The sequence below is a fragment of the Schistocerca cancellata genome, chromosome 2 (assembly GCF_023864275.1).
Source record: "Schistocerca cancellata isolate TAMUIC-IGC-003103 chromosome 2, iqSchCanc2.1, whole genome shotgun sequence".
Classification (NCBI taxonomy): domain Eukaryota; kingdom Metazoa; phylum Arthropoda; class Insecta; order Orthoptera; family Acrididae; genus Schistocerca; species Schistocerca cancellata.
This window is the reverse complement of record NC_064627.1, coordinates 1,051,123,915-1,051,136,425: the sequence shown is the minus strand read 5'-3', so window position 1 is coordinate 1,051,136,425 and position 12,511 is coordinate 1,051,123,915. Positions and strand designations below refer to the sequence as shown.

Sequence of the window (12,511 nt, the reverse complement as noted above, 5' to 3'; positions counted from 1 at the left end):
ACCACCCAATGGCGCAACAAGCAACAGAACACAACATGTGAGATTTCAATGGCTGTTTCACAACCCGTGACATCTTAATCCTCCCCGCAAACACCAAATTTCCTGAGCTGCGCAGATGGGAGTTATCATTACAGCACATCCTTCACTCCAACAATCTTCCTGGTCTAAACCTAAAGTAACTCACTTCTCATCCCTCAATCAATAGTTTGTGTGTGTGTGTGTGTGTGTGTGTGTGTGTGGTGTTTACTTTTGACAAAGGCCTTGTTGGCCAAAAGCTACATCTACATCTACATCTACATCTACATCTACATTTATACTCCGCAAGCCACCCAACGGTGTGTGGCGGAGGGCACTTTACGTGCCACTGTCATTACCTCCCTTTCCTGTTCCAGTCGCGTATGGTTCGCGGGAAGAACGACTGTCTGAAAGCCTCCGTGCGCACTCTAATCTCGCTAATTTTACATTCATGATCTCCTCGGGAGGTATAAGTAGGGGGAAGCAATATATTCGATACCTCATCCAGAAACGCACCCTCTCGAAACCTGGCGAGCAAGCTACACTGCGATGCAGAGCGCCTCTCTTGCAGAGTCTGCCACTTGAGTTTGTTAAACATCTCCGTAACGCTATCACAGTTACCAAATAACCCTGTGACGAAACGCGCCGCTCTTCTTTGGATCTTCTCTATCTCCTCCGTCAACCCGATCTGGTACAGATCCCACACTGATGCGCAATACTCAATTATAGGTCAAACGAGTGTTTTGTAAGCCACCTCCTTTGTTGATGGACTACATTTTCTAAGGACTCTCCCAATGAATCTCAACCTGGTACCCGCCTTACCAACATTTAATTTTATATGATCATTCCACTTCAAATCGTTCCGCACACATACTCCCAGATATTTTACAGAAGTAACTGCTACCAGTGTTTGTTCTGCTATCATATAATCATACAATAAAGGATCCTTCTTTCTATGTATTCGCAATATATTACATTTGTCTATGTTAAGGGTCAGTTGCCACTCCCTGCACCAAGTGCCTATCCGCTGCAGATCATCCTGCATTTCGCTACAATTTTCTAATGCTGCAACAGCATCATCCGCGAAAAGCCGCATGGAACTTCCGACACTATCTACTAGGTCATTTATATATATTGTGAAAAGCAATGGTCCCATAACACTCCCCTGTGGCACGCCAGAGGTTACTTTAACGTCTGTAGACGTCTCTCCATTGATAACAACATGCTGTGTTCTGTTTGCTAAAAACTCTTCAATCCAGCCACACAGCTGGTCTGATATACCGTAGGCTCTTACTTTGTTTATCAGGCGACAGTGCGGAACTGTATCAAATGCCTTCCGAAAGTCAAGAAAAATAGCATCTACCTGGGAGCCTGTATCTAATATTTTCTGGGTCTCATGAACAAATAAAACGAGTTGGGTCTCACACGATCGCTGTTTCCGGAATCCATGTTGATTCCTACATAGTAGGTTCTGGGTTTCCAAAAACGACATGATACTCGAGCAAAAAACATGTTCTAAAATTCTACAACAGATGGACGTCAGAGATATAGGTCTATAGTTTTGCGCATCTGCTCGACGACCCTTCTTGAAGACTGGGACTACCTGTGCTCTTTTCCAATCATTTGGAACCTTCCGTTCCTCTAGAGACTTGCGGTACACGTCTGTTAGAAGGGGGGCAAGTTCTTTCGCGTACTCTGTGTAGAATCGAATTGGTATCCCGTCAGATCCAGTGGACTTTCCTCTGTTGAGTGATTCCAGTTGCTTTTCTATTCCTTGGACACTTATTTCGATGTCAGCCATTTTTTCGTTTGTGCGAGGATTTAGAGAAGGAACTGCAGTGCGGTCTTCCTCTGTGAAACAGCTTTGGAAAAAGGTGTTTAGTATTTCAGCTTTACGCGTGTCATCCTCTGTTTCAATGCCATCATCATCCCAGAGTGTCTGGATATGCTGTTTCGAGCCACTTACTGATTTAACATAAGACCAGAACTTCCTAGGATTTTCTGTCAAGTCGGTACATAGAATTTTACTTTCGAATTCACTGAACGCTTCACGCATAGCCCTTCTTACGCTAACTTTGACATCGTTTAGCTTCTGTTTGTCTGAGAGGTTTTAGTTGCGTTTAAACTTTGAGTGAAGCTCTCTTTGCTTTCGCAGTAGTTTCCTAACTTTGTTGTTGTACCACGGTGGGTTTTTCCCGTCCCTTACAGTTTTACTCGGCACGTACCTGTCTAAAACGCATTTTACGATTGCCTTGAACTTTTTCCATAAACACTCAACATTGTCAGTGTCGGAACAGAAATTTTCGTTTTGCTCTGTTAGGTAGTCTGAAATCTGCCTTCTATTACTCTTGCTAAACAGATAAACCTTCCTCCCTTTTTTTATATTCCTATTTACTCCCATATTCAGGGATGCTGCAACAGCCTTATGATCACTGATTCCCTGTTCTGCGCTTACAGAGTCGAAAAGTTCGGGTCTGTTTGTTATCAGTAGGTCCAAGATGTTATCTCCACGAGTCGGTTCTCTGTTTAATTGCTTGAGGTAATTTTCGGATAGTGCACTCAGTATAATGTCACTCGATGCTCTGTCCCTACCACCCGTCCTAAACATCTGAGTGTCCCAGTCTATATCTGGTAAATTGAAATCTCCACCTAAGACTATAACATGCTGAGAAAATTTATGTGAAATGTATTCCAAATTTTCTCTAAGTTGTTCTGCCACTAATGCTGCTGAGTCGGGAGGTCGGTAAAAGGAGCCAATTATTAACCTAGCTCGGTTGTTGAGTGTAAGCTCCACCCATAATAATTCACAGGAACTATCCACTTCTACTTCACTACAGGATAAACTACTACTAACAGCGACGAACACTCCACCACCGGTTGTGCCTATCAGCGACTCAGCATCTGCGTCCTGATTTTTACATTGGTCTATCTGACAGAGGCAGCCACATAGGCTGAACTGAATAATTCAATGAGAGACTTTGGTCTTTTTAGAATTTATGAAAACTATTATGGTACATGTTAAATAAAAAGAAAGCCTTTATTCCTGAACATCTTTCTTGTGGTACATGAAGAGAAAAGAAGGGATCTTCTCATATTTTCACATAGAATTTGACCTAATTTTTCATGGTGGCAATGCAGGATTGTTAGGTAAATTTAACATACAGTTTGATGTGAATGAGTGGAGATTTTTCACTGATTTGTCACAAAAAATCTCAAAGCAGTGTTTCTCCATTATAACAAGTATGTGTCAATATCTGCACGTAATACTGTGAATATGAAAAAATGTAATGAGAACTTAGCTTTCATTTGTGCAAAACTAAAATACTGTGATCACATATATGACTATGTGCTGAAAAGTAATGGCACTATATGTAAGTTGAAGATGAAGGTGGGGAGAAAGGAAAGGGATTACTGATGTCAGCTGCATTGGGCTCAAATGGCTCCAAGCACTATGGGACTTAGCAGCTGCATTGGGACATGTCTGGAAGAGAAGAGGGGGAAAAACCAGATACAACACATTCATATAATCATAGAAAAGTAATGCCTCCAAATTTTTTTGTGAAAACTCTTAAATCTTTTTAAATAAAACAAATGTTATGAACATTTTACATCTTTATTCTTCATGTCCACGTATTTATTTCTCAACTTAGCTACCCTGGCAATGAACATGTTTCTCCCATCAAAAGACCAGTTCATTGATATTGTCACGATGTATTGTCTGACTTTGTTGAAGGTGCCACAACCTCACTTCTGCATGCACGACTTCATCACTATCAAAGTGAAATCCTCGAAGGCTTTCTTTAAGTTTTGGAAAGAGATGAAAATCGAATCAATTGTTGCATATGTCACAGTACTCATGTGTCGGCTAGCATTGTCATGAGGAAGGACAGGGTGCTCCATGTACGAACAAACTTTTTGAATTCATGCTTCTGGTTTTTTGAGGGATTCCAGCATGATGCTTCTCACACACTGACATAGTTACATTACATGCTACAATTTTGAGTTGTCTTGCAGCAGAGGGTTGCAACTTGCATCAGCAAAGCGGGAAAGTCAACTGAGTAATATGCACAGCATGCAATACCTCAACCAATACTGAAAACAGATTAAAACATTCACAGGCATTACTTTTCAGCACAACCTTGTAGTTCGTATGTTGCAATCTGAAAGTTGTTTGCTTATTTCCTGAACAACACAGAGTTTACACAAAAGACCACTAGTTTTTACGTGACTGGGACAACCACGATAGAGGTTTAAACAAGAATGGCATTCCTGACTGAGTAGAGCTACACCTACATACATCCTCCGCAAGCCACCGTATGAAAAGATCATCGCCTTCCTTGCAAGGACTCCCATTTGAGTTCCCAAAGCATCTCCGCAACACTTGCGCTTTAGTCAAACCTACTGGCAACAAACCTAGCAGACTATCTCTGAACTGCTTTGACTTTTTCCTTTAATCTGACCCGTTGAGGATCCCAAACACTAGAGCAGTACTCAAGACTAGGTTGCACCAGGGTCCTATATATGGTCTCCTTTACAGATGAACCACACTTTTCTAAAATTATCCCCATAATCTGAAGTAGACCATTTACCTTCCCTGCTACAATCCTCACATGCCTATTCCATTTACTTACTTTGTTACTTTATGCCCAGATATTTAAATGACGTGACTGTATTAAGCTGAATACTACTAATGTTGTATCCGAACATTACAGGTTTGTTTTTCCTACTCACCCACATTAATTTACATTTTTCTACATTTTGTGCCAGGTGCCATCATCACACCAACTAGAAATTTCATCCAAGCCATCTTGCATCGTCCCACAGTCACTCATCTTTGACACCTCCCCATACACCACAGCATCAGAAAACGACCACAGATTACTGCCCACACTGTCCACTACATCATTTATGTACACAGAAAATAACAGTGGTCTTATCACGCTTTCCTGGGGCACTCCTGACGATAATCTAGTGTCTGATGAACGCTCGTCATTGGGAACAACATACTGGGTTCTATAACTTAACAAGACTTCAAGTCAATTACATCTCTGGGAACCTATTCCGTATCCTTGCACCTTCATCAGCAGTCAGCATTGGAGTACCATGTCAAATGTTTTTCGGATATCTAGGAATATGGAATCTGCCTGTTACCCTTCATCCATAGTAAGCAGTATATCATGTGAGAACAGAGTGAGCTGTGTTTCACACGAGCGACACTTTCTAAAACCTTGTTAATTCATGGACATAAGCTTTTCAGTCTCTAGGAAATTTATTACATTTCAATTCATAATGTGTTCTAGAAATCTGCAGCAATCTGACGTTAAGGACATTGGTTCTTTTACACTTCTTACAGGAGTCAACTACATCTTTTTCCAGTATTTAGGACTTTGCACTGGGTGAGAGATTCACAATTATGCAAGATAAGTAAGGGGCCAATGCCGCAGACTACTCTTTGTAAAAAGTGCTAGATTACTGAGAACCTGGAAGCAATAATACAGTTCACAAAAATTTGATAGGCTCGAGGACAGTCCACCTGCAGGGGATAATTTAGTCACTGTTTAAACATTTGGTTTAAAAACCATGAAAGAGCAATGTATACATGAAAGAGATGTAAGAACACTGGAAGATTTCAAATTAATTACAAAATGTTAAGATACAGATCTCAAAACCAGATTTTAAACTGTAGGACATTTCCAAGAGCAGATGAGGACTCTGACCATAATCTACTCATTATGAAAGACAGGTTAAAACTGCAGAAATTGCAAAAAAGTAGTAATTTAAGGAGATGGGACATGGATAATTGAAGAACCACTGTTTTTAAAAGTTACAGAGGGAGTATCAGGCAATGTTGAACTGAAACTGGGTAAAAAGAAAGTGTGTGAAATCTTATGGGACTTAACTGCTAAGGTCATCAGTACCTAAGCTTGCACACTACTTGACCTAAAACATCCTAAGGACAAACACAAACACCCATGCCTGAGGGAGGACTCGAACCTCCACCGGGACCAGCCGCACAGGAAGAACAAGGAAGAATTAAGAAGAGAGGGGAAGGCAAAAGGCAGAAAGTATATTTAGAAAGGTTATACAAGGGAACTGAAAATGAGCACAATATTACAAAAAGTGAAGAGGAAGTACATAAAGCTAAGGTGGGGGGGGAGGGGGGGGGGGGGGGAAATCTGGCAGAGCACTGAAAGACCCAAGTGGAAACAATGCACCTGGAGTAGATGACATTCCCTTAGAATTACTGACATTCTTGGGAGAGTCAGGCATGACAAAACTCTTCCACTTGACGTGTACAATACACGAGATGGGCAAAATAGCCTTACACTTCAAACAGTGAACAACATGTGGGCATCTAAGAGCTCTTATTGTATTAATGGATTCAGTATTGTGTTACTTATTGCTCCTGAATATATTTTGTAGGACCATGGCTTTGTGCTGTATGCACTTTATTACTGACACTCACAAATAATGCGGTACACATAACAATCTGAAATTGGTAAAGAAATTAAATTTCTTTTATCCAACTGGCTGCTTATTATTTCATTATAGAATGTAGTAAGTACTTCAATTTCCGAAGAAGGTAGGTATGAATATTACTGGACCATCAGTTTAACAAGTCATGGTTGTGAAATATTGACACTAATTATTTAGATAAGAATGGAAAAACTGGTAGAAGTTGACCTCAGGGAAAGATCAATTTGGGTTTACACGTGCGGCAATCTTGGCCCTATGACTTATTTTAGAAGAAAGGTTAAGGGAAGGCAAACCTACATTTATTGCTTTTGCAGATTTGGAGGCAGCTTTTGCAACGTCAACTGGAATGCACTCTTTGAAGTTCTGAAGTTAGCAGGGGTAAAACACAGAGAGCAAAAGGTTATACACAACTTGCACAGAAACCACGACAGTTACAAGAGTCAAAGGATGTGAAAGGGGAGCAATAGTTGAGGAGGGAGTGAGACAGTATTGTACCCTATCCCTGATATTCAGTCTCTACAATGAGCAAGAGTCAACGAACATGAGAAATTTGGAATGGGAATTAAAGCTCAGTGAGAATAAATAACAACAGTGTAGTTTGCCAGTAACATTGTAATTTTGTCAGAGATGCCAAAGGACTTGAAAGATCAATTGGACTGAATAGACAGTGTCTTGAAATGAGGATAGAAGATGAACATCAACAGAAGTAAAACAAAGGGAACTGAATATAATCAAATCAAATCAGTTGAGAGAATTAGTGAAACATGCATGTAGGCATGACATCCACTCTGTAATCAAGAAATGGATAAACCCAACCATTATTGATGTTTTAATTGAATAAAACAAAACATTCATCACCACAAAAAATCCATTTCAATAGATTTATACAACAGTACTAGTTTTAAAAAATTACTGATGCAGCAGCTACTGGTACCAGGCACAAATGGAATATTTGAGTTGTTTTATTTCTGAAGTATCATTATACTGAAGAGATGAGATGATTTGGTATATTTACATCACTCAAACCTCTTCAAGAAAGACACAATGTTGAGTCATAATTACATCCATGTAGTTGCATTTATGAAAATGCTTTTAGAAGGCAACATACTGTTCTGTACTGGGATGGACAATAATGCACACCTGATTTACTGTTGCACTCCTGTCACATGTGTTAGAAAGTACTGAACAACAGTAAAATCAAATAAAACATGTACAAACACCACAATACTGAACATAACACAATCAGGATAGTATACATAAATACAGTGTGGTCTAATAAGTAACATCATTACCTAAGAACCAGTAATAAATTTATCATCAACGTACATGAACAGGAACACCAATATCAGGCCAGCGTAAGTCTTCCAATGGTGGCTTTGGAGAATTCCAAACAACCACCACCTTATGAAGATATGGTAAGCCATAAAGTCTACTGAGGGAGTTGATAAGCACCTGAAACGTAAATACTTTGTTTAATCATAGTAATTTCAAAATTCAAGAAATGTGTTAAAAAAAGTTAAAGCAACAATAGTACCAGTAAGACATGCTCTAACATGAAACCATACGCACAGAGGGGGAGGAGGGAGTGAAAATATGGAAAATAAACCAACATTTGTGTTTAAATCAACACAACAGAGATTTTCCACGAGAAAACTATTTTGACCTGAGCTAATGCTGGCAGATCTATCTTGCTCGGTTCAAAGTGAATAACATTACTGTTTGCATGATATAAACTGATTCCTGTAAACAAATTGTAGTATGTCTGTTCAGCCACCATCTGAATTCTTTGTGGTAAGATGGAGCTTGTATTCTTGATTAGTAAGCTTATGTCATCAGCCATCATTAAGGTTTATAATCACCTTTTAAGGGCCCAGTAATAATACTTGGGAGACCCACATATTATGTTCTTCCATTCTGAGGTTTCTTTCATTCCTGAGACACAGTCTGACAACTTAAAACTCTGCCTTCTGTTACGAATGTAAGAGTCCATCCATGCAAGAGGGATGCCATTAATGCCATAATATTTTAGTATGGCACATAGAATTTCAAGTGCTTGTCTCAAAAGAGAAGGAACATATGGCATATCATTAGCAATATGCACAAATATCCTTTTAGGATTAAATTTCTGCACTACACCAAATAATATAAGGAATTACTTCAGATTTTATGATACAAAGAGTTGAACTTCAAGATGAATAAAGAGACTCTCAGAACTATATTCTATTTACAAGATTTGGTTGCATGACATGCCTTATTAAACAAATCTGATCACCTGTTAGCAGCAAAACACATTTGGAAAGAGAGAATGAGACTCAGATATTTATGAAAAAATTTAATAATTAGAAACTACTGTGATAGTGATTCATTTAAAGGAAAAGTGAATTCTCATACATTATCCTGGGAATAAATTTTATCCAGTTAGAGTATGTAAGGGGTATGTCAAATGAAAGTGTTGAGTAGTGGTTAATGATTACTAGACATTTAACACAGTACAGTTCTTCACTTCTTAGAATACCACAGCTATGTCTGTCTTGCTTGTGAATACACAAGTGGGGTCACTGAACCTTTCTACTTTTATTTAATTATTAACAAACTGAAATGTTAATTAACAAATACTGAATCATAATGTTTTATGAAATTATATTTTATATTTGATGTTTCGCATTTTGTACCAAATTTTAATACAGTGTAAATACCAGTACTCTTATTTTCATGCAATTGGTAATTAAAAATAAAAATATTTTATTTTTATTAAAAAATTATGATTCTATATTTGTTAATAATTAAATACATAAAAGAAGCTTCCTATTAGTGAGAATCAAAACAAAGACATCATAATTACAAGATTTGTACGCTACATATTCAGCTACCAGTGACTTAATATGCTCGAAACATTTTATATTTATTAGTGCTTTGAAATCTTCTAATCTTTCACACAGATTTTTTTTTTTTCAAAGCCATTTTAAAGTTGTCTCACATTGCTTTAAAAAACACAGTCAGGCAGTGACCTTCAAATGCTATAAAACATGGAGAAAACAGAAAAAGGCCAGTCCATGACATGTATTTAAAAGTGTGAAGACTGCAGTAACATTGTGCAGCACCTGCTCGCAGCTAGTAAACAAAGGCTGTCCTACAAGTACACCGAGAAGTTAGTACGGCAGAAAAAGCACAGAATGTAGGTACATACAGTTGTTTCTTCAGGGGTCACCATGCAGACAGAACTTGCACTGTGGCAGGCTGTTGATGTAACCCAACATCATGGTCATTTAATTCAGCCTGTTACAACTAAATCTACAACTCTGCATTCATCTGAGCCATTGTGGTTCTTGGAATTATGTTCACACCAATCATTTAAATGCTACTGAAAGACAAAGATACAAAAAGAAATTCCTCATGCTTATAACAGGGGACATTCTATTTCACTTTTCCTTATCAACTGTCAAACCATAAGTGTTTTTCGAGACATATTTACAGCCTCTAAATCTCAGAGCCTAGGGCCCATTTGTTTCTATTTCTTATTATTTTGGGTCAAGAAATTTTAGACCTTTAGGGTCAAAGACATGTTACTGGAGTAGCAAAAGGAGTTGAATAACATTAGATGGTGTACAGGATGGTTATTATGAATATGTCAAATGAACAAAGACAAAGTAGAGGTAAAATTACTAGAGAGGAATTGAACAGGGCCGAATTCAGATGTTGGTTTTATTACAAACTATAAAATTACATACAGTATTAGAGGATCGAAGGAACTTCAGACATAATAGTAAGATCTGTTTGAGTAATCAGTCTTTTGACTGGTTTGATGCTGCCTGCCACGAATTCCTCTCCTGTGACAACCACTTCATCTCAGAAAAGCACTCACAACCTACTTGCTGGATGTATTTCAATCTCTGTTTTCCTCTACAGTTTTTACACTCTACAGCTCCCTCTAGTACCATTGAAATTATCCCATGATGTATTAACAGACGTCCTAAAATCCTGTCCCTTCTTCCTGTCAATGTTCCCTGTATACTCCTTTCCTCACCAATTCTCTGGAGAACTTCCTCATTCCTTACCTTATCAGTACACCTAATTTTCAACATTCTTCTGTAGCAACACACCTCAAATGCTTCGACTCTCTTCTTTTCTGGTTTTCACACAGTCCATGTTTCACTACCATACAATGCTGTTCTACAGATGTATATTCTCTGAAATTTCCTCCTAAAATTAAGGCTTATGTGTAATACTAGTATACCCCTCTTGGCCAGGAATGCCATTTTTGCTAGAGATAATCTGCTTTTGATGTCCTCCTTGCTTCACCCATCATGGATTATTTTGCTGCCCAAGTAGCAGAATTCCTTAACTTCATGTACTTCGTGATCACCAATCCTGATTTTATGCTTTTCATTGTTGTCATTTCTGTTAATTCTCATAACCTTCATCTTTGATTTACTCTCAATCCATATTCTGTACTCATTAGGCCATTCATTCCATTCAGCACATCCTGTAATTCTTCTTCACTTTCACTGAAGACAGAAACATCATAAGTGAATCTTATCACTGATATTCTTTCACCCTGAATTTTAATTCCACTCTTGAACCTTTCTTTTATTTTCACCATTGCTTCTCTGATGTATAGACTGAACAGTAGGAGTGAAAGATTACATTGTCATACATCCTTTTTTAATCCGAGCACTTCGTTCTTAGTTCTTCACTCTTATTGCTCCATCTTGGCTCCTGTACATATCGTATACAACTGTCTTTCCCTATACTTATCCCTGTTTTCATCAGAATTTCGAACACCTTACACCATTTGACACGGTCAAACTTTTTTACAGGTCGACAAATCCTATGAACGTATCTTGACTTTTCTTTAGTCTTGCTTCCATTATCAACCTCAGTGTCAGAATTGTTTCCCTGGTGCCTTTACCTTTCATAAAACCCAAATGATCATCATCTGACATACCCTCAATTTTCATTCAAGTAAATGCACCCTTATGCTCACATTTTGCCTCTACAAAGAGTAACAGAAACTCATAAAAGACAGTAATCACCACTAAAATATGCCTGCCGTTCAGCAGGTAGGCTGCGGACTAACTGCTGAATTGCAGTCTTGGCACTGTGAACTGTGCAGCAAGTACAACTTAGGTGCACAGCTCTGACTTCTAGTGAAGTTTTCATTCTTTTTCGTGTGCTCTGCAGTGACTCAACCCTTTTATGAGAGTGATTTGATAAGCAAGAAAAAATGTTTGTTTAATAAACAACTGATCTTACTTTTCAACATAGTCTTGTTTGAAGGACATACAATTGCTCCAGTGATGCTCCAGCTTTTTCATCCCATCAGAAAAATAAGTCCTGTCAAACTCTGCAAAATACTTGCTGATTGCGATTATCACTTCCTCAGTTGATGAAAATTTCTTCCTAGTAAGCCAAAGTTTCAAGTTAGGGAATAGAAAGAAGTCACATGGGGCTAAGTCTGGTGGATAGGGTGGATAAAGAACCAATTCAAAACTCAATTTACACACTGTCACCTTCATTATCACTGATGTGTGTGATGGTTCATTATCCTGGCAAAAGAGCACCCTTCTGCATGGCAACCTTGGTCTTTTTTCAGCCAATGCAAGCTTCAAACAATGAAGCATAACACAGTCCAGTTATGGTTCTACCTTTTTCCAAGTTATCTACGAGGATTACTCCCTCAGAATCCCTAAAGGCAGTGATCCTCACCTTACCTGCTGACAAAATTGTCTTTGCCTTCTTCAGTGCACTTTCACAGGCCTTTGCACATCATTTTGATTGCCATTTAGACTCTGCTGTGTAATGATGGATCCAGGTTTCATCAAGCCAAATTGGCACAAGAGTCTTGCGGATTGCAGTTAAACATTGCCAGACATTGTGTCAAATGTTGTGTTGGATGCACTTTTGGTTGACTGTGAGCATTCACGACACCCACTTCGCACACAGCTTTTTCACAGCAAATTCTCCACGCAGGATATTACGCACTCACTCAGTTGAGATGCCTACAGTCTCAGCAATATCA

At 38.6% G+C, this 12,511-nt stretch overlaps 1 protein-coding gene across 1 annotated transcript in view; it reads right to left on the bottom strand.

Moving 5' to 3' along the window:
- LOC126163034 (exostosin-3) overlaps positions 1 to 12,511 on the bottom strand; it is a 130,886-nt gene that overhangs the window by 40,582 nt on the left and 77,793 nt on the right. Inside the window, exon 10 of the mRNA XM_049919907.1 lies at positions 7,819 to 7,944. Within this exon, the coding sequence (XP_049775864.1) occupies positions 7,819 to 7,944 (126 nt within the window). The remainder of the gene's footprint in view (positions 1 to 7,818; positions 7,945 to 12,511) is intronic.